Source organism: Thermobia domestica, chromosome 15 (genome assembly GCF_964235325.1).
Source record: "Thermobia domestica chromosome 15, izTheDome1.hap1.1, whole genome shotgun sequence".
NCBI lineage: Eukaryota > Metazoa > Arthropoda > Insecta > Zygentoma > Lepismatidae > Thermobia > Thermobia domestica.
This window is the reverse complement of record NC_137468.1, coordinates 114,604,290-114,631,013: the sequence shown is the minus strand read 5'-3', so window position 1 is coordinate 114,631,013 and position 26,724 is coordinate 114,604,290. Positions and strand designations below refer to the sequence as shown.

The window sequence follows — 26,724 nt, the reverse complement described above, 5'->3', positions numbered from 1 at the left end:
CGCTTTCTGCATGAATTTTTTTCTTTTAGTATTGAAAATCCTCATGTGGGAGCTTGAAAAATGAATTAAAACTTGAATTTTCGATTTTTCAATTGATTGCTATGAGAAATAAGTACGTGTCATATATGGTACACTATGCAGTAAGGTAAACTTTCCTTTGCAGGGAATGGATCTTGCCATATATATATCACTTCATGCAGTAATAACTATACTATACTATAGGGCTACTATATCTATACTCTCACTTATTTGAGAAAAGTGCGCATAATGTTTCGCCAAAAAATTATTTTCACTGACAAAAATCCATTGCTTCACAAAAACCACATGTCAACGTTTAACCGCCTAATACAACTCACAAAGAACAAGCCAGATGACACCAAAATCTCTTATTCATACACGTCAATATCTTACACAGCAGACGAAACAGTTATTTGGCGTCTTCGTTAAATCATACACAGGCTACAGTGAAAAAAGGGGATGTGCCATATATGGTACAGCATGCGGTAAGGGGTTAAGTACTTAAGATAGAACAGCACTATAATTTTATAATAGAGATTTATAATACTTGTACACAGATACCACCACACTGTAAATTATATTGCTGTTGTATTCTAAAACTTGTTTTATTAAGCATTTGAAATCACCTATGACCCAAGTTTGCTACCTTACTGAATTGACGGTTCGATAGATACCTATTCTTCCTTTACCGACACAAAACATCCGTTCCCTGCAACTACCTACAGATGTCTGGAGACATGCTGCTTGCACTAGAGATTATCAGAACAGAAGTCAGATGAATGTTTGCTAAACTGGATCGCTGGGAACTCATCTTTTTCATAATCTTAATATATATATATATGTATAGGGTGTCTTCAAAGTCCCCTGACAGGGTTATTATCAGAGCTATAACAAAATGTAAAAGCGGAAACCACTCCAAATATGACATTTTCAATCTAAAGTGAAAGAATTATTTTAAATCGGACGAGCCGTTTGGGCTGTACATTCTTTATGTGCCCAATGTTAAATGAAAATGAAACGTTGCCATTTACCTGGAAACACAAGTGAATTAAGTTACTGACTGTTAATGCTAACGTGTCGATGACCAGCCCGCATTTCAAACCTTGCACCCATTCACTATACTCTTACAAAATTTGTCCACCTTTCGTCCTGTCCTTCCCTCAACCAGCTCCAGGTAAATGGCAACATAGGTGCACTAATTTTGATTATTCTTTCCTTGTAATCTCATGTAAACTTCATACGGATCTAAGGATCTAACGTAGTCTTCCGAGCTAGATATGAGACTCTTTAATGGCTGACAGTGTTCATCATTAATTTTGTGTATGATCACACACAACTTCGACGAAGGTGCATCGGTTTTGATAATTCTTTGTTTGTTTGAAACAGGATTCTTTCTTTGTGATCCCATTAAGCTTCATAACGACAAATGATAGTCTTCGAAGCTACAGAGTGTCTGTAAAGTCGCACAACCTGCATTTTGGAGCGTCAAAAGATTTGAATTATAAGTCCGAATGAAATGAAACTCCCCACTCACTGAAAGTCTGTCCTTGTAGACATTTCAGAGATATAAAGGGTATGGGTTTGATGTTCGTCCTCATGAATGTCAGAAACATATGAAAATGAAGAAAAATTGTTTCACGAAACGTGAAATATCAGGAATTAAGCACAGTTGTGGCTTTTATGCGTACAAATGGGAACTTGGGACAAATAAGACAAATGGGTAGGCTGAGTTCTGAAACAACAACGGCACATTGATACCAAGTACAGGCATCCCAAAGTCGTGATAATGGCGTATCATTAAAAAAAAGTTTTCCAGCATTATGGCGTACTATGGCAATCCTGACGGTACCGGGCGGTTTCAACACGTATGGACATATGGATGGCTACCAACTACCCTAAAGACAGACTGTTACAAAGAAACAACAAAATTGCAAATCATTGAGGAAACGTATAAGCTATCTACGCCTGACCACGACTTCTCGAATGGTTTGAAAGTTTCTTGTTTGTTAGGTGATAACTATATCTTTAAAAAAAATAAATAAAATAAAAAAATCAATCGGTTGAGCCGTTTTCCCATTATTCGATCACAAACAAGAACCTTTTCATTTTCATAATTCGTTGATGTCTAATCCATTTTGTTTTATTTTTTGGTCGATCTTCGTCAACACCTTTTTACTTATTGGACTCGTCTATAAACTGTAAAGTATTTTCTGGTAGTATAAAATGCACTAAAACGATATATTTTACCAACGATTCGGAATATACAACACTAAAAACAAATTGTAAGAAAATGTATGCAAGGAATGATCAGGAAAACGTGTTGGACATTTCTTTGTTCACGTTCCTGCGAGAAAATATACATTTTATTTTATAAATTTGCATTAGATTATGTACTAGCGGAACAGTATAGAGGGTTTGTCCGAAAAAGAAAGCAATTAGGTCCCTATATTATATGTATAATAACTATACAAACGTTTAAAATTCTTCAAAGTATTTCCCTTGCGCGTCCACATACTTTTGCCAGCAGCTTTTCCACGCATTGTACACATCATAGAAGACTTTGAAGGGGACTTCGTTTAAAGCCTTTGCTACGGCAGTTTGGATCACTTCAATAGTTCCAAAGCGGGTTCATTTCAAGGCAGTTTTGATCTCGGGAACAAAATGAAGTCACCGGAATTAGGTGAGAACTGTAGGGGAGTTGAACACAGACAGTGATGTGGTAGGAGCGTTATCGTGATGCAAAATCCAAGCAGCAGCAATCTCCTTTCGAATGCGAGCGACTCTCGGCGAGGCTATTATTCAATTTAGCACAAAACTTGATCGCGTAAAGTTGTTTGGTAGTTTTCTTCATTGTTTGTCGTGACCCAAGCACTAAGAGGAAGTTTACGAAAACAGTTATCTTGATGCTCCCAAAGATCGGAGCTAACTCATCTTGGAAGCGTTGTGAAGCTAAGACTCCCTCCATCTAAACCAATCACTCTGAACGCACTGTCACCAAAGGAGTGGCGGGAAAAGACAAATTGCATTACTTTCCATACAAACCCTAAACATGTATTTTTAATTTGTTGCTTATTACTATTAGCACTATTTTTATTTCACAATAGTTCCCTTTGCATTGATAATTTTATTCTACTTGAATTTAACTGAAGTTAAGCAATTTCAAAATTCTGTCCTAGTTCATTGGGTCAGTGCTTCTTGGACTAGCGAGCATAATGAGTAAAAATTAATTCCTTCACTTAAGTTACTTAATTTATAATACAGAAAATACAGTTGTATAATACAGAAAATAAAATATTACATATATCAGTTTTCTTCTTTTTGTGATTTAATACATAACTCGATTATAAGAATACGAAATTTGTTTCGTTACTTACTTCTACGCCATTCCACATGTAGTGCACGTCATGGTGTGGGTTGTTCATATGTTCTGCCATGACACTCATCCAGTGGACTAAACCCTGCGTAGGGTTTCCCGGATTGCCACTGGGAGGCGTACTTGGGCTGGGTTTGGCAGCATGCGCAGCATCCGGCGAGGGGGACCACACGAACGCAGCTTTCTGAAAGTAAAGAATTAAATTACTGCACGTTGTACTTCAATTAAGAATATTATTGAAATGATATACAGTGTATATAGACCCTATATATATATATATATATATATATATATATATATATATATATATATATATATATATATATATATATATATATATATATATATATATATATATATATATATATTGTCTATAACAGTGATTATCAACTTTTTTGAGCCTCGTGTCCCCTTGGGAGAATGCGATTATCCTTAGCGCTCCTAGTCATCTTAATCTAATCCATCCACGCACAAGGCTGAACATTAAATTGGACGCAGAAGTCTAAGAACCAGAAGACTTCAATTCTCAAAGTAAAAAATCAGCCTTTAAGAACATACAAGAAAGGAAATTTGTTTCTATAATTTGTCATACATTACTCATCTTTCCTTTTACACCCATTCCATCAAATGCCCCCTAGATGTCTATCAACCCTTTTGGTCCCAGCGTTCCCTTTGTAAACGACGATACACCCTGAGGGGAGCTAACACTCATGTTGACAACCACTGATTTATAAGATATTAGAAGATCATTACTATCATTACGAGATAGTTACTGTGCATTTGTAGATACTCATCTAATACGTAATAAAGTTATTTCTAAGCCAATAAGGTATAACGAGAAGGTATAAACTTTCTACGGATCAGCTATATGTTTGGTGAGAATGAGAATCTAAAGCAAAATTCCTCCCAAAAATCAAAGGTACTAATAAATGGCAGTGATGTCCATGTTCATCGTCGTGCTTATTGCCAGGTCCGACTAACTCTACATAGATTCTATTCAAAAACCTGAACATTCACTGCCATAAAAAAGTATAAACTTGTCATTAAATCATATCACGCGACGATCCAAAATAATCTAGTTCTTGTTATCTGCATCATTTACGTCCATTTTTATTCCGATTCTTGGCCTGCTTAAAGATTAAAATAAGATTTACGAGAAAATTTCCAATTCTGGACCTTAGCGTATTAGTATTGTTAAAAGATCAAGTAACTCTATATTCGAATAAAGAATAATTATCTGAATAACAAACTGTCATTCATAAGTAATAAGGAAAAAAAAAGAACTCGATCCTTTCAGTGCTACTTAAATAACGAAAATTAAAATACTTTTAAAAGCATTAGTTGAGATCAAGAAGTATCAAGAGCAGTGTTACCAACGAAATGATAAATAAAGTTTTCTTGTCTCGAATCGTAAATTTTTGTGGAACGTTCGTCTCAATTCTCAAAAAATCTTTTCTTGTTTCAGTTCGAAATCTTTCTCGTCTCGTTTAGTAAATTTATGTACAAAATTTATGCTCTGATTTTCTTCTTAAATTCATCACGGGTTAAGGAGTCAACCTCTACCAAGTGCCAACGGTTTCCATGGAGGGCGGATGAGCGAGTGGAGGTCAGGTCATCTTCTTCTCCTTAGGAGGGGAAACTGTCCTAAAAGGCGGATGAACCACAAGGTGGCCAACGGCACGGAGATATGGAAAGGAAATGGGAATACTATCACATTATCTTTTATATGGTCCTTACTGAGGTAAAAAGTTCCGGGTGAGGACTACTTCGGGAAGAATCATCAGAGGAGAAAATAATAATTTTTATTTCGGCATAGGAACCTGGAACGTACGAACTTTACAACGTACAAGTAAACTTGAAAATTTAGAAATGGAAATGGATAAATGTAAAGTGAGCATAGTGGGCTTGAGTGAAGCAAGATGGTCAGGAAAAGATAAAATAGTATCGGGAAATTACACAATATTCTATTCTGGTGGCGTTAAGACTATAATGGTGTCGCGATATCAATGAAGAACGAAGTAGCAAGAAGTGTAGCCACAGTAAAATGCTTTAGTGACCATTTGATGTTTGTAAAACAAAGTGCAAAATCAGTGGATATTGTGATAATACAAGTGACTATATCAACAACCGACCACAATGACACTAAAGTAGAAATAATATATGACGAGATTAGTAACATATTGCATCAGGAGGGAAGAGGTAAATTCAACACCATAGTAATGGGAGACTTCGAAAAAAATGAAATGAAATCTTTGAGTTTTACGTCCCACGGTTATGCCGGTTAGGCTAAAGGAGACGGTGATGATGAGTGATGAATGAAATGGTGGAATGAAGAAAGTGGGAGGAAACGGGAGAACCCCGAGAAAACCCACGCACACGGTGTTTGTCCACCACAAAGCTCACTTGCCGGGGGCTGGGATCGAACCCGGGACCCCAAGCACCAGAGGTGAACGCTCTACCACTGAGCCACCGTGGCCCCTATGGGAGACATCGACAGCGTAATAGGAGGAGCTGCGAGCAAGATGGTGGGACTATTTGGACTAGGTAGAAGAAGGCACGGGGCCAAATGCTTATCGACTTCTGTAGGCAACACGTATGATCGTATCATACTGACGAATACTGACGTATCATACTGACGAAGAAAATAAAAAGCAAGGAGATACGTGGAAAAGTTCAGGAGATAAGGACACTACCAGATCGATTACATTCTTGTAAAGTAAGGTTTCAGGAATAGCGTACGAGACGTGAAGACACTACCGGGAACGGACATTAATTCAGATTCCAATGTCATAATAAAGGAAATGGAAACCTGGTTAAAGTCAATGAAAGAAAATGGAAGGACATATCGAAAATGGGACTTAGAGCGATTAAGAAGTATGAACAGTGAGTTGAAAGAAGAGACTGAAGAAAAATTCTGTGCAGTGGACGTTGGTAGACAATGTAGAAAATAGTTCGGAAAAGTTAAACAGATTCTAGTCGACGCACTCCACAATTATACTGGCAGGATTGAAAGAGGGTCGAGAAAACCACGGATATTTGTAGCGATGCTTAAGAAGATGGAGGAACGCAGAAGGACGAAAACCACGGACATCAAAGAATATACAAAACTGAATAATGAATTGAGAAGAGAGACGGACAAAGCCAAAGAAAAGTACATGGGACAGATATGTGAAAAAATAATGGAGCTTCCAAAGCGTGTCAGATATAATCTGATGTATCAGAAAGCACAAAAATTGGGAGGGAAATGTAACAAAAATATACACACGTTTGGAATCGAAGATCAATAAGGTCTTACAGTCACTGAACATCACAGAATTCTTAGGATTTGGGAGAAATACATAAAAGAGTTCTATGATCAGAAGAACCACCCCAATGGAAATCGAAGCAGAGAAAGAGGTGGATGATGAAGAAAAAAGACCCAATATATTGAAAAGAAATGAAGTAGTACAAGCCATTAAAGACATGTGAAGGAGGAAGGCTACTGGAGATAACGACATACCAGCAGATTTGCTCAAGGGATTAGGAAACAATGCAATTGAAGTACTGACTTCACATATTAACAAGACCTACCAGAGTGGAAAATGGCTAGAGCATTTTCTTGATGTTACAATGATTCGTTACCCAAGAAAAATCAAGCAAAAAGTGCTTCGATCACAAACCCATTAGCTTTATTTCTCGCAATGGAAAAATTATTGCGCATATACAGAACAGGAGAGTAAGATAGAAGAGATTCGCGTCTGGAAAGTAAGATAGAAGAGATGTTGGAGGAAGATAAATTTGGATTCCGGAAGTAAAGAGGCACCAAAGACGATATTGGGCTGATGAGAATTATACTCGAACGAGTTCTTGACATAAAGAAGGAGTTGTGTTTGTGCTTTATCTACTGGCAAAAAACTTTCAACAGGGTCAATTGGATCAAATTTCTGACAATACTTAAAGAAATCGGGGGTCAACTGGAGAAACCGATGACTTATTCGCAACTCGTACATAGGACAGCGAATGAAGTTGTGCTTGAATGAAGGAGAAACTAATAGTGTGGAGATTGGAAGAAGAATCAGACAAGGATGTAGTATGTCGCCTCAATTCATCAATATTTACAGTGAATGTTTAATGAAGGAAGTATTAATGGGAATTGGAGATTTCAAGATTGGAGGACAGATCATTAACAAGATCAGGTATGCAGATGATACAGTTATTATAGTTATAACCAAAGAAGGACTACAGGAGATAATTGACAAAATAGTTGATACTAGAAAACTATATGGAATGAAAATCAACATCGTAAAATCGAAAATCATGAGAATATCCCGTAGAAACGTGCCCTTACAGGTCAAAGTAGAACAAAGAGAACTTGAACAGTCGATAATTTCAAGTATCTCGGAAGTATATTGATAAAAAAAACGCACACAACACCAATGAGATCAGGTCAAAAATTGTCATAGCTAAAGAAGTATTCAACAAGAAAAGATCATTCTTAACTATCAGGCTTAGTATTGGACTAAGAAAGAAGCTGGCCAAGTGAAGTATTAGACTGTATGAAGTATTAGACTGTATGATTCAGAGATATGGAGATTACGAAAGTTAGAGGAAATATTTTTTTAGAGAGCTTCGAAATGTGGTGTTGGAGGACGATGGAGAAGGTAAAATAGAAACGAAGATGTTTTTAAACGGATAGGAGAGAAGAGGACGCTTTGGCCGGCATCTTTCGTAGGAAAGCCAATTGGATCGGACGCATTTTGCGAACTTGTCTTCTTCATATGGCCATAGAAGGAATGACAGAATAAAAGCAAGGAGTAGGAAGTACAAGAACACAACTGAACGATGGTTTGATAGAAGAAAATATTTCAATAAAAGAGGAGGCTGAAGTTCGAGAAACATGAAAAAAATATTTCCATTCCCAAAATAAAAAAAGGGAACTCATTAGGACCAGGACTGCCAAAAGCTAGAATACTTATTATTAATAATAATAATTTATCAGAATCCTTCAGCATTACGTGAGATTCATGAAAGGTGTAATATACCAACATAATATTGGAGTATATTGTGTATCTATAAACGTTGATTAATGCCCTTCATTGTGTTCGTATAATCGCTTTATCAACTCATAGTTTTTCTATTATGAATAATGTAACACTGAAACAGTGTATGAGATCTAAGACTTGAGTGAACTAATGTTGCCCTCGAGACTAGTGAAATTTTTCGTCGCGTTTCATATACGAATTTAAAAAATGTACTTTTCGTCTCGTGGCGCACACTAATCAAGATATAAAAACAGTTCGCCATCCAAAACTCTTGATCTGCACTTATATCTAATACGTTTTTCAACTAGAAAAGAAAGGGAGGGAGGGAAAGAAAGCAATTCATGTTTCCAAATCTTCATTGCATAACCTACTTTATTTTCAAATCAATATGTGAAATTACTATTTGTCGTCAGACGCTTCGTGTGTCGTATTATTATTAAACTATTCAAACAAGATGACGAAAAAGAGGCAAGGAAAGACAGAGAGAGAAAAATGAGAATGAATTCATGAAACATGGTGTAGAATTGCAAACAAAATTGTGAAGTTTTGAAACATATTAAACATAAAAAAAAGACAACAAAATAATGAAACACCTCGAGAAAATCACTCATTATACACAAAAGCCTTTCTCTTTGCAATCTCTCCTTTCTTTTTATGTTCACTTGCTGTTTCTCTTCACAGGGCTACTTTAACACTGCATTCTCATCTGCAACTAACGTAATTATAGTCTTTTAGAGTAGAAATCATGGTCTAGAGGTTAATCATTTCAACGTGCCTTCCTGGCATTAGAGCAGAGCCTGTGGGTTGTACATGTAGTTTCAAAATGTTGAGTTTCCACTTGCTTTGTATTATGTATCCCAATCAACCTCGCTTGCATCAAGTTCCTTCCTTTGTACAAAAGACTGTAATATTAAAGCTGCCACCCTGTGCACGTAACGTTAAGAAATGAGATTCATATAATTTGATGTTTGATAACCTTGGCCAAGTAGCCCGTCATCTTACGTACTCTATTTATATCTATAGTAATCACCAAGCGCAGTTGCTGTAAGATTCTCGAAGTTAAAAAGAAAGAAAAAATGGTAGAAGAAAAAACAGATTGCTAAGAAAAAAAAAAGCAAAATTAGTGATTATGAAATATTAGAAGCAAAGACATACTGATTTCAAACTCTTTTCTTTGTTGTTTTTTAACGGAATATTCAAAATTTCCAAAATAACAGTTTAACTTCGACAATCGCGAGATTATTTTCTCAACATTACAACATTCAACATGACTGAATCGAACAATAATAAAAATAATATGTTTGGTGAATCTTAACTCGTAATACAAAGGGGCTTCTCTAATTTTAATTAACAACAAGACTTGATTTTGATTTCTAGATCACCTATATACAGGGCCGGATCCAGGATTGTTTGAGGGGGGATGTACCAATAACTACCAAAATAACCAATTACACTGAAACTCTTCAAAATTACATGTAATAATATTCTTTACCCCTAACAACACTGATGCATAGACCGGAGGGAAGTATTTTAAAGACAGTAGCAAGCAGGAAACAGTGTTCTTCTCTCCTCCTGACTTCTGTCTTCTTCCCTACTTGACAAATGCTGTATTGTTTTGTTTGGTGAATCCTTTTCTTTCAACCTTCTGAAAATCGACTCAAACTATTGCTTTTGCAAAACTCTGCTTTCTTTCAAGTCCCAAACGGAAACATGATGGCCGAAAGTTTCAGGAAGTGTTGGTATTTTCACTACTAGCCTCTTATTTTAGATAGATAGCTTATATTTATAATGAAGGGGAGTGCACGTGCACCTTTGCATCCCCTTAAATCCGGCCCTGCCTATACTGACTGAAAGTATTATTGTTGCTCAGTTGCATAAATCTAATGTTGCCAGGATACCTCCACTGAATATTTAAAGTCATTTCGTACCTTTCGAAGAGTGCTTCTGAATATTTATTAACATCTAGATGCTATGATCATTCTAATAAAATTAAAACATAGAATTGGCCACTTAATGCACACATATTTATTACTGCATTGTATGTAGACAATATTTACTTAAATTTCATAAATAAAACATCGAACAAAGTGGAGTGATTTAAGGGAAGAAAATTATTACGTACCAATTAACAAACAGACAATATATGACCGTATATATACATAGCATAATATCTAATTTGTTTTATATGTCAACACTTTCGTTTTAATATTAGCTGTTTGAAGGGAAAACTAAAACAACCAACAAAAAGACAGAGAGAGAGAGAGAGAGAGAGACAGAGAGAATAAGACATGATGTCATAATACAGTTTAGTCTTAAGTGAAATTCTGCCACCTCCCCCATTAAAAAAGCTAGGAAGCTGAATTAATGCCCGCTGTAACCTGCCACTGGGATTGTCTGGGCTTGTTAATGAGTCCCACGGAGTTGAAAACGGGGGAGAGTGATGAGCTCGGAGTGTGGGGTAAAATGTTACAGTGGGGGAAGAGGCGAAAGGGTGTGGCTAGAGTGCTGTGGTGGTAGTAGGGAGGAAATCCCGATCCAGAAACTTTCGCCAGCAACAGGTGGTTCATCACGGAGAGAGTCCAGGAAACATAGAGTATTAAACACACATTCAAGTGTTTGGTTTACTCGCATCGTTTTAGCTTCCGAGATTATTTACAAGTTAATATCTTTAGTACTACACTCAGATTAGTTCTTCCATTCGGAAACACCATGACTTAATACTATAGAAAAGGAACTTTGTTTTATTTTTACATCAATTATCTTTTGGAATTCGTACTTTTTCAAAATGTTTATTGTTTTAAAAATATTTTTGATACATACATATTTAATCTTAGAAACACTAACGAAAGAAACAATTTCTAAAAACAGAAATGATGAAAAACTATTAATAGCTTTTGAAATATAGCTAAATACAGAGACGATTAAAAAACACCAATGAAAAGGCAATGAATAAACGTTAGATGTAAAAGAGAGAGAGAGAGAGAGAGAGAGAATTACGCTTATAATTGAAGAAGGAAAAACCGGTTGGAGCTGTTAAGGGATATCTAAATCTTCAAAAATACAATAGGAGATACAGTAGAAGTAGAAAGAGGACGAGGATAAATAAGATTGAAGATTTGGACTATTTTAGAGGATAACTTTTAATCCAGAATAAAGAAATAAACAGAAAATTATATAGCATCGACGCATCTCAGCTGGTGGAATGTGAACTATCAATGATGGAAAAAATGTAACGCTGATGACGTATTCATATTCATAATTAGTGAAGTATGAAACAGGAATATTATGTGCTGACAAGTAAGAATGTATATATTTCATTTAATGTACAATTATCGACAAAAGACAATAGCAACATATTTTTCATGGAAATTATGAATGAAATATGCTATGTACCTTTATCGATGACTAAGCATCTTTGGGGGCAATGTGGAGTGGCAGAAGTTTCATTGGGGGGTTCTCAGTTGTATGCATTGCTGGCTTCTGCAATACAAGGGACTACTAGTTTTATTTGTGAGAAATTTCTTTATGAGATCACTACCTGCTTTTACTTTTTAGTAAAATAACAAAATTGGCTGTACGCACATTTTGTACATTTCAAGAAAGTTATCCAATTAAGCAACCTGCATGGAATGCTACATTGCAATGCAAGTTGAACTACTTCATTGCATTACAGTAAAAGCAAGATATCTTATTAATGGAAATGTTCTTTCATACAAAAAGACATCTTAATATCATTAGTGCACTATAATCAACCTCAAAATGAAAACTTCAGTTACGCTTACCTGTTACAGAACAGATACTAGCTAAATATTTTAAATTGTATATCTTAGAACCTATTATCGGTTGTTTGTTTTCTTGTAACTAGTTGATGCGGATGTTAACTTGAATTATGTATTGCAATTAAGCAACAGGAGGTCCAATCTAAATATATATATAAAATACACAACAATAACGTCGGGAAGTATTTTAATAAGAAAAAAGCAGATAATGAGATTTCTTCTGGGTTATATACTGTTTGTTGCGGTTGTAGAACATCATCTATTACATATACAGAAGTCACAAGCACTTACTTCAACGTTTGCAACAGTCAATACTAGTCGTGCAACTGCTTTGAAAGAATTATTACTTCTGGCAGGTCATGGAGAGATACAGAGGTGGGGGATCTCCAGGAAGATAACTGGCAAGCAAGAGGAGAAGGGAGTGCACTTGTCACATATATCTTTTCCTGTTTGTTAATCCTTTTTATGCTTTGGCAACGAAAAAATAACATGGGTATCTTCTACAAATGTTGCCATCTTACAAATTTAAATTTTCTTTCTTGATTTTTATCTGCTCTATTTTCTACTGGAAACTTACTTAATGAAAAATAATCACTCTTGCGTAAATGTAAACTACTTGAATGTTCTTTTTTTTGTTTATGAAAAGAACTTGAGTTTCAATGAGAAAACCTCTGGACCAATACAAAAATTATCGCTATAACCAAATAGAGAGAATTTGCACAGAATAGTATTAAATAAGCGTTTCGTTTCCAAGAACAAAATAGCTCTTTCAAATTAATTTGTGTTATGAGAATAAATTCTTTGGATAAGTGTATTTCTTGCATCAGGGATAAAATTATTTAACCCTCATAATTTTGTTTGTGAAAGTTAAGATGCAACAATTGTGCAGTTTCTACGTTTTCTATGCTAACTAGAAATTAATAGTGAATGTAGTTTGAAATTTTTGCGTAAACCTTGACAAAATATTTTACTATTTTGGAAATGTTTCTGTACCAAATTCAGCTTCACATTCTATTTATTATTATAAATCCGAACAGACTAAAGATTTGGGTATAGTGTTTGACAGAAATATGAAATTTAGCTATCATATTAATGATACAGTCCAAAGGACGAGAAGAATAATAGGGTTTATTTTCAGACAATGGTCTGAGCTTAAAAGTGCCAGTTTAGATGTATATTTACACAAGATGCTTGCAAGATCAAGACTAGAATTTTCTGTAGTTATTTGGAATAGTATAGGTATAACATTGGCAAACAAAAGTGAGTCAGTCCAAAAATATTTTATTAGGCTATTATCCCATAAAATGAACAGAGATTACTACTCGCGTAGTTATGAATACTGGAAACAATTTTGGAGATTACAGGCACTAAATGATAGGAGAAAACTTATTGAAAGAGATTTTATTCAGAAAATAGTATACAATAGATATCATAGTGAATATTGCTTGCATAATATAGGTGTAAGGGTACTAATGCATAATACAAGAAATACATCAACATTAGTTCCTTTGAATAAAATCTGAAATTTTAAGAAGAATGACTAATTCTTTTAATTTAGTTTATTATTATCAGTGTAGAAGCATGAATTTTAGAGTCTGACAAATATTATTTGTAGTATTTTTGACAACGTATTTATTTTGAGACTAAAAATATTTTGTATTAATTTGACAAGGAATTATTAATCCGATACATTTTATTTAAATCAATACTATTTTATTTTATCATTATGTTTTATTGTTTCAGTAGGTAGGTTACGCTGTATGCAATATGAGTTTATTTTTATTTGATAACGTGCTATTTTTCGCCGTTAGGCTGTTCATGGCACAGAAATGTTATTATTATTATTATTATTATTATTATTATTATTATTATTATTATTATTATTATTATTATTATTATTATTATATACATTATCGGGACTTCGACATTTAAAAAAATATATATAAATCAAAATATTAGCAAGACGTAATTTCCTTATAATTTGTTTTTTTTTTTTTAAAAAAAAAGTGCAAGCACACTAAAACCCCTCTTATAATCTTTCTATGTCTTGCATAAAATACAATAACAATATATTTTGCGATTTTGTCTCAAGTTACGGCTTGAAAAGCTTTATTACCTTGGTGGCAATGTAATGGATGTGCTGGGTAATTACCCACAGTCACGTTACTAATTAATTTAAAGATTTTAGGTATTTTTACGACCAAACAACTCTAACTAATTATTGTTGATATAATATATTACAGTAATTGCACTTCTTTGTCATACAAAACTACATTATTTTGACCAAGAAAGTTACATAATTCGCTTAACCAAACCGCCAAATGATTATTTTTCACAAACCATACTTCTTGCTTATTTCACGCGGACCATATTTAAAACTAAATTTTGATTTCGTATACAACAAAAATTACATTTTCGATTTAGTATGAGGTTAGAAATAACTAAATAATTCTGAAGATGGGAGAGAATTTGAACAGGAAACATTCTACTTTTAACTATAATATGTAGTACAGATTATTTTTTATTAATGACCAACAAAACAGAAATATTTTTCTATTCAAAATGTTTATATCAGTTGATGACATAATTAATCTATTCATAGTAGAATTCATCAAATTTTATGAATTTTATTAAGTTACCTGAAAATGTGTGAAAGATTTCCTATATGTGGGGACAAGAATGTTTATCAATAGATTATTTTAATCATGTGATAGATATGCTCAAATGCATATCTCTAATGGCACATTATGAAGATTCTTATGCTACTACTATTCAAGTATTAATATATGTAATTGACAATTTTTCACGAAATTAATATAATTCCAAATACAAATTAGTTTTTCTCTAAACGAAGTTGGTTAACACAGTTTAAATATATAGACCTACTGCAGAATATCATAAATTACAATTAAATATTCTCACTGTAAACATTCTGATACATTCAGTATATATTAATGATACCATATATTTTTGATCCTCATTCTCCATATGTACTATTTCAATCAATTCTGAAATAATAATAATAATAATAATAATAATAATAATAATAATAATAATAATAATAATAATAATAATAATAATAATAATAATAGGAAACAAAATGAAACAAGAAAATTAAAATGTATGGTTGTAGTTCAAAACACAAATTAGTGTAACCATGTTTAACTTCTATATGATAAATATTTATAAATTTATCCCTAACCTTTGATAAGAGAATTTCTTGTTAAGATAATTTCTAAACATTACACGTTAATTTCCAAAGAAATTTCATTTTATTACATGAATCTGAACGTGTAATATCATAGTTGGGCATATAGTGTTGGGCACATAGTCGTGCAATACGTAACACACGAGGTGAGACGAAACAGAACTTCCTGGACGAGATTCGAGATGACACAGAGCTCGAAATACATTTCTCCAGACATCATTTTCATGATACGTTTTTGAGACGATGCAACCTCAACTTTTGTCGTGCGTATTCCTAGTTAGGAATAACGCTATCAAAATTTTTCAATTTATTATTACATTCATCAAGAATTTAATGTGGAGTCCGCGACGAGGCTAATTGTTCCCATCACTAGATAAACAGAGGACCTATGAAACTCCTTAGTAAAAGGACATAAGGTAAACATTTAAATTAAATATAAATGTAGAACAACAAATGCTGAAACCATAGGCCAAATAAACAAAAGTTAAAGAAAGGAAAAATGCTATTATAAAACTATAAGTGAGGTAAAAAAAAAAGATAGAAAAGCTCGTTGAAATTTGAGTATTCTTAACCTGAACAATTTTCTTCTAATTACACTCCTGTTTGATTTTTTTTTTTTAATATTCGTTTCCTCGAGTAGTTACTAGAACATTATCCAGTATTGAAATAATTACTCGAAATATTGCTAGAATAATAAAATAATGCATATTCGAAGAATATATTGCTCGAAATTATTCGAAAGTCTGTTACACACCAAATCTTGCGGATTTATTCACCTAAAATGAGTAGGCTATATTTGTTAACTAAAGTTTAGCATCCCGTTTCAGCAGTAACGCTACATACGACGTGGTTCTACAGTTTAAGGTGAAATCAATCCACCGTAATGCGTCCAATCGTTTCCAACGGAGAATCGAACCGGGACCCCGTGCACCAAAAAGGCGCATATTGGCCACCAGACCGGCATAGAGTAGCTTTATCTAAAATTTTTGCAAAGATAACTTCTATGGAGAGGGGAATATTTTGGTGTTGATTCTTTACTGTGATGCAGCTATGAGGTACTAAAACTAAGAGATAGTAGACCACAATAGTCAAAATCAGAAATAATGCCATTAGGAGAGGATACCTAATTAGGCAGTCTAGTTCAGTTTAATGTGTGCTATCTCTTGGCTCTTAGCATTTCGTGGATTATGACGCTAAGGATTTTAGTTTCGTTTAAACAGTAGGTAACAGAAACAACCAAAAAGCGACTTCTAGTTCTTAATACATTTAATGCGTTCAATGCTTTCCTTATATGTGCCAGTTTCAAATATCTTTATTTCATATCCGACTCTATATGTAATGTATTTGCTCACTACGAATTTTCTCTCAACACTTCACGTCAGCACCAAGCTATACAGCATGTTTCTCTGTATATATTATCTTAATAAAGTATTCAAAATTCCGCTTCGATGGCAACACTTGTTCAGAGGTCCGCCTGTTCATCACGATACGTAGTAGTTAATATAGTTTGTAGTACACAGAAGTTAGTTCCCTCTACTGAAGAACGAGAAAGAAGAGGAAAAAATTGCCGGCACGGCATTTAGTGTGAAGGTCAGCGGAACTCAAGAACTTTTTATTACAGACTGCATTTTCGATCGTGAGTCCTGGGTTTAACACGCCGAGGTGTTGGAATCATGATCCAGGTCATTCATTTAAACGCTGCATCCGCCTTATAAGGAGAAAATGACTCCACCTACGAAAATAAATCAAACGAATTTGACCCTTTCAAAACCAGTGATGCGGGATATAATAGAGAAAAAAATCTATTAATTAAGGACAGAGTTTGAAGCTTTTAAACTACCTTCATATTCACCCTGTATTTTTAGATTAACAGTTAAAAAAATGTGTTGTGTTTAAACATGTTCAAAAGAATGATTAGTGTGGATATTACGTTTCTTCTCCATTAATAAAATTCATAAACGCTATACAGTGAAAGAAGCCAACGTTCTATCCGCACTGGAATACAGATTCTTGTAAGATCAACGAAGTCAAACTGTGCTAGATCTGGTCAGAGAGATGAGTGACCGTTCGTACTCACAGATGATGTTGCCATTGCGGTGTACATCTGGAATCGTAAAGACAAATGGAGAGCTACTTGAAAAAAAAAAAAAAAGCATTAACAGCGAGGGGAGCTGATGTGCTGACCATATATCATCCCAAAGTCAATGAATGCCACAAGCCGGCTAATAGACCATAGCTACCTAAAGACTGTTGTGTCAGAAGTTGTGGTTTCATATAAAGAAAGGCATTATTTACTCTTCCAGATAAGAATTAATGTTTATCTCAATACTTACTACATTCAGAATAAAAAAAAGAATCATCGTTGACAATTGTAGTTATAGCCACGAACAACTCATCAGCCGAAAATAAAGTCAATACTAATTTTCCGTTCACTCTTCTTCTTATGTAATATACTAATTACAAGGAGACCCGTCAGTCATCATCGTAATAATAATAATAATAATAATAATAATAATAATAATAATAATAATAATAATAATAATAATAATAATAATAATAATAATAATAATAATAATGGGGAATGGCGGAAGCTTCATAACGAGGAACTACATAGTTTATACGGTTTACCCAACATTGTTAGGGTCGTCAAGTCTAGGAGGTTTAGGTGGGCAGGTCATGTAGAAACGCTTTCAAAGTCTTGACTGGTAGACCCATAGGAAAACGACCATTAGGAAGACCTAGGCGCAGATGGGAGGATAATATTAAGATGGATCTCGCAGAGATAGGAATACAAAGTAGAAAGTGGATCCAATTAGCTAAGGATAGAAGTCAGTGGAGAGCTTTTGTGAACGCGGCACTGAACCTCCGGGTTCCATAGGCCATAGAGTTAGTTAGTTAGTTAGTTAATAATAATAATAATAATAATAATAATAATAATAATAATAATAATAATAATAATAATAATAATAATATAGTTTTAAAATATTTTTTCAAGTTTCAAAAAGGTTATTTCTGACTGGATGTAATGGACATAAATAGTTTATGAAAATGTTCGAAACATTGCCCTTTCATCATTAAAATCTAACCGAACCTACAACTCACGAGCCCTGATTAATGAATACAAAATTACACACACATATATAGAGCCAGAAACAAATAAACGAACAGGCATATTAAAGTGACATTTTCAGAAACACGGAAGTAGTTATTTATATATTTTCATTATGAGAGAAAATTAAACAAAAAAAAAAAAAAAAAAAAAAAAAGCAAATTAAATTGTGTGGTGTACGAAAATATCGTTTCAGCTACAAGGATAAAACGTTATAGAAATTTACTTTCTTCATATTATATTGAAATTTTTTTTTAAATACTTCCCTATTTGTTTATTAAGTTTTGAAGCAACGTAGAGAGCTAATGTTAAATTTTCAAATTCTACAATATTGTTAGCGTTTAACGAAAAAATAATCCAAATATGATAAATATACCAATCGAGAGATATTATTGAGTTGTAGAAAGTGATATATATCAGTATAAAAGCTCATGTATTGTTTTGGAGAAAATCGAGTTCATTTTTTTTTTCGTTTATAAATCTAAATATTGATGCTGTAGAAGAACCACACTTTTCTTGTAAATAATAATTTTAAAAAAATAGTAAAATGTGAAATAGAAGCAAAGAACTCTGAAAGAATTACGGACTCGGTGTTTTCCATTACAAGTTTACATAGTTACAGCAAATGACTGTCTTTATGTAAGTTAAACTGGGCAACCGCCCAGGGCCGCGCACATGAAAGGGTCCCGCGCTTCAGAATAATATTCTTTATTTTTTAAGACATTTATGAACAACAGATTATGCTTCATTCGATAAAATTCTGAAGGTTAGAAAATCCGAATAGTCAAACTGATTACAGTTTTATAAGTAGCCCACCTGCAGGACACCAACATACGCTGCATGAATAAAAATATCGCAATTATTCCCTCCATCTAAATGTCTAATGTATTAGTAAGTTCCATTGCCCATTAATGCATCCTGTATTATTTCTATAGATCAGTACCCATTAGGAAAGTGCCTTGCGAGGTCAACAATACACGCTTTTTAACTTCGAGGAATCTTTGAAGTTCAGCTGCCAAGAGAATTTGGTATACAATTAAAGAAGTATTGTTCCAACTGAGTGGGGGAATTACATCAAAATAATCGCAACTTTATGTACCAAGTAAACGTATTAGTTACTCAATTTTCGTAACCTGCTTATTTGATATCTCAATCGCTGGCTGGCGAAAGTAAGACGAAATTGCGACTGCGAGTTCTATGTCGTAGGAAAGGGGTATTTGGATAATATGATGTTATATTGATTACTATTATCATAGTCATTCCTGATTTTCCCATTTATCTCACAGAACTCCCTACTGGCTACATTGTTGGCGTGGGTATCGGATTCCATCTTAAGCTGTACGTCTACTTTCATACAGCCTTAGTGCTGAAAGGAATGTAAAAGTTCAGACCAATTAACTAACGTATTTACCCTTTAAACAAGAGTCACTAAGTATAGTAAAGAATTAAGTACCCAAAAGAAAAATAATTTCGAATAGACTGATCTTGTCAAAAATGAATTGGAGGGTATAGAGCGATTCAAACATCTCATTATGTTCTGAAAACAATTGTACAGGCAGTGACCCATCATTAATAGATGTCTCTTGAACTCTTCACTACTATAACCAATCTTCGCAACTCTATTCCACGTTACCCCAGCGCTTCTTGATTTCATCACACCACTGTGTATAAGAATGTTTCTTAGGTATCCTCTTGTCTTATATCTAGTCAAGAATTGCTCTTGTCCACCTACCATCATTTCTTCTTGCAGTGCACTGCATCTACCACTGCCACTGCAATGCCTTTTTACTTTCATGACGATATCTGCCACTCTCATAATTTTTTTGAGACATGTGATTATTTCCTTATATTTGCAAGTAGTTCCCAATGCATACCTCTCTAGTTTCACTTTGAGTCTGCGACGATGGATGTCTGACATTGTTAGATTGCTATTGTTTGTTTGTTGAAGTTTAGCGTCCTTTCCCACCACCAAGACTATATGAGACGTGGATAGTTTACCTCAGTGTAAGGTAGAATCTTCTTCCATTGGGAATCCAATTCAGGACCGAAGGTACACACGCTAGCCAACAAAGTCACAAAGAGTGTTGGTTTCATCTCGAAAAAGAGACTGAAACGTGAAACAACTATCGGCCACATCTCCCAGATTGAAATTCAAACAGAAGAACAGCGCCGGAAGAGTATTTTAGAGAGGCTATTTCTTAGCCAGTGGTCAGTTTTTAGCTTCATACAATTTAGCATTCAGAAGTCATCTCGAAAGAAATATTCACATGAATTTACAAAACTCGTGGCAAGAAAAGCAGTTATTTACGAAAAGTTGTTAAAAACTAAGTACTATTCCATTGTTCTTGATTGTATACAAGATGTTGCTTATGTTAGGCAATTCTTTGTAAAATTGCCATTTGTGAATAAATATACCGCTGAAATAGAGAATAATGCTATATTTTCTTGACACTTTTATTTTTGATGCAACTATTATGTCATGCAACTGGCGAAGAGCTCCACAGGGATCTATCGCCCTTGTCTCCGCAAAGATTAGACCACCTATGGTTACAGGGCTCGGATTTCCAAGCCCTAATAAATTATTAGGCTTAGTAGAGACTAAGTTCAATACGTTTTATTACGAAAATTAAAGGAACAAATTATACTGAAATGTTTCTATTAATGTGTCAGGAGTCATTTAGCGATTCAAAGTATGTCAATATATAACAGACAAAGTTCTGAATAGTAATTATTTGTTTCAATTGTATTGAAGCATCGAAATATAGGAATTAGTATAAGTTTAGTAGAAAAGGCAAAATTTTATCATAGAAGGAGGTGTAAATTGTAAAATCTAAAACACCAGTACACGTGTATACTTGAGGTAATATGTTATGTTCTGGCTTGTATCCCTCACCTAGTGGCTAACACGTGCGCTTTGATAGACATGGTCCTGAAATCGATACAATGGGATAACATTAAACGTATTACAGTACTTCTAATTTCACCTGAAACTGTACATTCACGTCTCATATAGCTTTAGTGCTAGAGGGAAACGCTAAACTTCAATAATCAAGTATCCACTTTCAATCTGCGGAAGAGATCACCCGCAAAAAACAATGTTATGGTTTCACTGCAATTATAATAGTGTTTGCTTTCATGTGAACAGAATGCATTTTATGGAAAACAGAAAAATTGATAATGGAAGACGAGATGATTTTCATTTCTTTTGTTTTTCTTTTTCACTTACAATTTGAAGGACTATCCCACAGCATTCGATTAGTTGTACTTGAGATCATGCACAACTTGTCAGAATTTGGAACTTGGATCTTCTGTGTGGGATATGTGAATAATAGCTATTCATAAAGATTTACGTTGAATGCTGTACATGTTTAATGGTTAGAACTCTATTTTACTACGTTTAGTCCAGGACACAGGTTCTGAAGGAGGAACAGAATCTTGGACTAGGAAAATGTGACCGGATCTTACAGTTTTTCACTAATGTACGTGGTATCTTCCCTGCAGACAATAAATGTAGGCAACCCAAAATTCATGTGTGTTGTTTGGGTTGCATAATACATAGGGCCATATTTACGTACGGACCAACATGGACAATCACCCGGGGCGGCAAGTTTTGAGAGCCGGAAGATTTTTCGGACCACTATTTTCATATTCCAGTTCTGGAAATTTAAGAAATTTATTATGCGCGCGCATAGATATGACATGATATTAATATTATCGATTTATTTCTCTTTCTCTCGCTCTACATACATTTTTTTACTCAGATCCAGCATCCCATGTTAGAGGAAAAAGATGTGAAATATCCTACTGAACAACCCTACTGGAGATAAAATAAATATGAAATTCCTTCTCCCAACCAGAAATACTGTGAAGTAGGAGAACGGCCGCTAACACTAACCATTGATATTGTAAGGGCGGTATTTTAATGGCTACGGACGGCAAAACTGGTAAATATGGCCCTGATAACACAAGAAATTTGTCACTATCAAAATAAAATAAAATTTTTTACTTAAGAAAATCCCTTTTACCTTACGAGGCTCAGTATGACTTTTATTGCCCGTCATATAAATCATTTGAATCTCGGTCATGTAGATGGTGTCCTATGAATTCCATACCATACGCTACTTCTTTCAACATTGTTTTAAAAAACAAACGCTAGAATTAAACATATTTTTCACATTTACACGCAAACAAACAAGGCGTACATGTCAAAGAATACATCTAACATTAAACTATCTAACGTTAAATGAAGCCAGTCATTTAATGTCACCTAATGATAACGAAGAACAGTGATAGTGCTAGGAAAGAATATTAGTGTGGCAAGGGAACTGATTTAGAAACAACTGAGCTACCAAACTTAGGATCAATACCGGGGTACGGCAAATTCTTGGAGAAAAGTAATATATCTCACAGCACTACCCTGACGAAATTTTTGTGTTTTGTTTACCCCCCCCCTCCTCCCACGAACATGTTATTATGCATTTCCATATCATGCTCAGTTAAAACAGCACCCACCTGTGGTAATCCTACTTATTACTAAACGCCGGAAATGCATTTGTGAAATGCGACGACGGATAATTTCACACATCGTACAACTCACAAACACTCCAACCGACAAGGATGTTTTGAAAGCTGTAGTGTTACGGAATTTTTACAACTAAAAATACTTGGAATTATCTCAGAAGTGTTCACACTGTGAAGAAATGAGCTCATGAAGGTTTATAATGTTATCCTATTTCAAATTGGAATATTTGTTCTATGAACTTATTAATATTATATCAACGCTGCCTTACATAAAATCAATGCTGCATATAAAATTACAATTACATGTTTGTGATTCTTAATATTCTCTTCTGATACTATGCACATCAAAGGCACGAGTAGAGTTACTATATGGCACTCTTTAAAAAGAAGGACTTTTCTAGATGTAACTAAAATATATTACCCTACAAATTTGTTAATGACATAACAAGAAACAGCATCATCATTTCACATTTCGCTTTTGATAGAGAATGGAAAGTGAGTGGAGATGGAGACAATATTCTCCATCGATACAAGTATATTTTTACGTTTTTCGTTATTTATTACCATACTATTGATTATATATATATATATATATATATATATATATATATATATATATATATGTATGTATGTAGGCTATATCAAACTCAAATAATCGGCCCCTTACTCTCCCCTAAACGACACCTCAGTCGAGAAAATATTATTTATATTATACAACTAAAGTTCTACGACGCCGATCACGGAAATGTTACAAATCTTATAAATTACGAATCTTGAAGTAGATAAACTTGTCTGTACCTCCAAAAAATAGGACATTTCCTCATTTTCCTATTAAAAAAAAAAAAACGCCCGGAGCACTTTTAGCCCCAAAAGGAGGACTTTCAGGTGAAAGAAAACATCTGGTAACCCTAGGTCCATTTCATTACACAGGATTACTTACATATCATAATTAGGATAAAGTTGAATAAATCTCTTATGTTTGGGATAAAATAAATCAGATTTAGCCACAGTGCACGTAATCCTACAATTTTTCTTTCCCCTCGTAGAATGAATGTGTATTATGAATGTAGCTATAAGCCAGATTGAAGATGCCAGGTTCTATACCCACGGGCATCAATTGTTCTTCTGCTGCACTCTACATTCATTATTTCTTTTCATGTTGTGACCGTTGAATGTGGCAAAAAGCTATCTAAACAATGATCACTTTGTACAATCTCCTCCTTCCCGTTTTGTCTTTCTTTCTTGTATTTTGCGAAACGATTTTTTCCCTATTGTCAGCCAAAACCAAACACGATAGCAAGCACGACAGTTATTTGAAATGTTCACCATGTGGCGCCACTGTTCTGCTGCCACCTGTGACCTGCTCTTGTGAAAAAACTTGTTCAACAGGGTCTTAATAGATGTCACTTTAATAGCCACAAGGGACAAAAAGAATGAGAGAAGACACAAAACGGGAAAGACAGATAGATGGTTGAATTTTCACAGTACATTTCGTTTATTCAACAAATATCGCATATCTTCAGGGCTAGCAGACATGAGCAAGGTAAGGCAATTGTCTCTATCCCGACAGTAAAACAATTTCCAAGTTTTGAAATACAGGTTGATAGACTTTGTATGTTAAACTAATTACAATTTATGAACTAAAAATAAAACGAAAATACATAACAAACATTTATTTAAATATAGTATTATGTTTTTGGTATAACAGTATAATTTTTTATACCTTCCTCTTCACAAAATGATTAACGTTATTTGCCTTTGCTGATGGACATCCAACATCGATTTCGAGTGAAAGCTCATGCGGTTCGGTTCTCCAGGTTAAGGCATAACATCAGTGCTCAAAAGGAGCGTTGAACTTCAAAGCAATCAACAACTAAATTAGTATTTTTCGAATCCTAAACATTATTTTAAAATGTTTTTGCTTCTTTCTGTTACTCTAGCTCAAGAACAAAAGCTTAGGCTAATGAGACATTTTAAAAAAATACAAACAATATTCCTCTAAAATTTGAATCCGAACTTTTATCTTATCCGAACTTTTATCTTATCCGAACTTTTGTATTAATCCATATCTGTCAAAAGATGAATAGTTTATATGCTGCTCATCATGCCAATTGACTGGTCCAATAACAATATACACAATCGATTATATAAATATACTATTAAGATTTATCCTGTGATTTTATAATAATGCTTCGGTTTCTATTAAATAAAACAGACCTTGATTAACAAAGTTAACAAATAAATTGATCGGTTTCGCTACTAGCAGTCTTTCTATTGATAAACATGTCCAAATTTTTAGTTACGAAATACAAAATGCAAAGTGATATTTTGATTGCTGGAAATAATGACCATATTATACCACGTATGTATTGAAAATATTTTAATACAGGGTAGCCCAAAAGTAGATATAGACGCCTGCATTGATAAAGTATAACATCCTAGCTTATAGCTTTATTTTCATCGGCTGTGCCGAGCTTAAGATATAAGTAAAAAGACATTAAGAACAAATAATAAAGAAATAAGTCTATCTGATGGATAACAATAAGAAATGATATAAAAAGCAATGAGTTGATCAGTACGGGACTGTATACCTACTTTTGGACCACCCTGTACAATCAAAGTTAAGATTATCATAAAGATGCTTACATTTTTAGCTATTTTTGGTTACTTTTTACGTACGCTAAATTTCCTTAGTAAGCAAACAGAACATGACAACTTTATAGATATGAACTATATTATTATTATTATTATAGCATATATATATATTATAGATCTGTTTTTTACAAGTTGCAAAAATTGTTTCTCAAACAAAGAACTTAAAATCTTTTAAAAGTATTCTTATTTTACTTTCGGGCGACGATAGGAGAGAAGAAAGTACGAAGTATAGTGACAATGAAAGAAACTGAATTGAGTACTTTATCGGATATACACGTTTTATAGCTCCCAGGTACCGAAAAAGTAGTTTTTAAACATATGTTCCTCTGTTCGTCCAGACGTACGTACCCTCAGAGGTCATACCACTCAACATATCCATACCAAATGGGAAGGTTTCCAATTTTCTTCCTTCTCTCTCAAAATTAATGCATTTTACTGGAGGATGGAAGTTAAAAATGCGATTTTCTCGTAAACATCTATAACCACTTTGTTTATTTTTGAAATAAAGAGGCTTACAAAACATTTTATGACGTAGTAGTTAAGTCATTAACTACCTGACGACTCTGAGATTAGCAAGAGATTGTATTATTTATCACTGGAAATCAATTTGCTCAACAATCCAAGTAAACAAAGAACTATGTATGTATATAAACAGGAACATTTTAAATATGCAAGAAGAAGTAAAGAAACATTACATTTTAATTGACGGTTACTGCATTTTACTAGTAGTATCTTACATTAGAAGTGCATTTTATGCTCAACCTGAATGTATGCAATAGACAGAAAGATTTTTATGAAGACTTGGTTTTGAAAAGTTCCCTTTATTATTTTTTTCACACAACTATTGGTGTTTGAAGAACGTAATTTCCATTTTATATCTTTCTTAAGCATACATCTTACTGGTTGAAATGAAATTTATTGTTCAATAATTACAAATTTAATGTTTGCTTCATGTATACGATTTACTAATTACACTTGCATGATGTTTTTCGCTATAAACATAATTATTACATTAACGAAGTTGAGATTTATGATGAATT

At 33.8% G+C, this 26,724-nt stretch overlaps 1 protein-coding gene across 6 annotated transcripts in view; it reads right to left on the bottom strand.

Moving 5' to 3' along the window:
• LOC145671208 (zinc finger protein rotund-like) overlaps positions 1 to 26,724 on the bottom strand; it is a 679,398-nt gene that overhangs the window by 243,007 nt on the left and 409,667 nt on the right. For all 6 annotated transcript variants that reach the window (XM_081740069.1, XM_081740070.1, XM_081740073.1 and 3 more), the window contains exon 2: positions 3,393 to 3,575. In XM_081740069.1, coding sequence (XP_081596195.1) covers positions 3,393 to 3,575 — 183 coding nt within the window. The remainder of the gene's footprint in view (positions 1 to 3,392; positions 3,576 to 26,724) is intronic.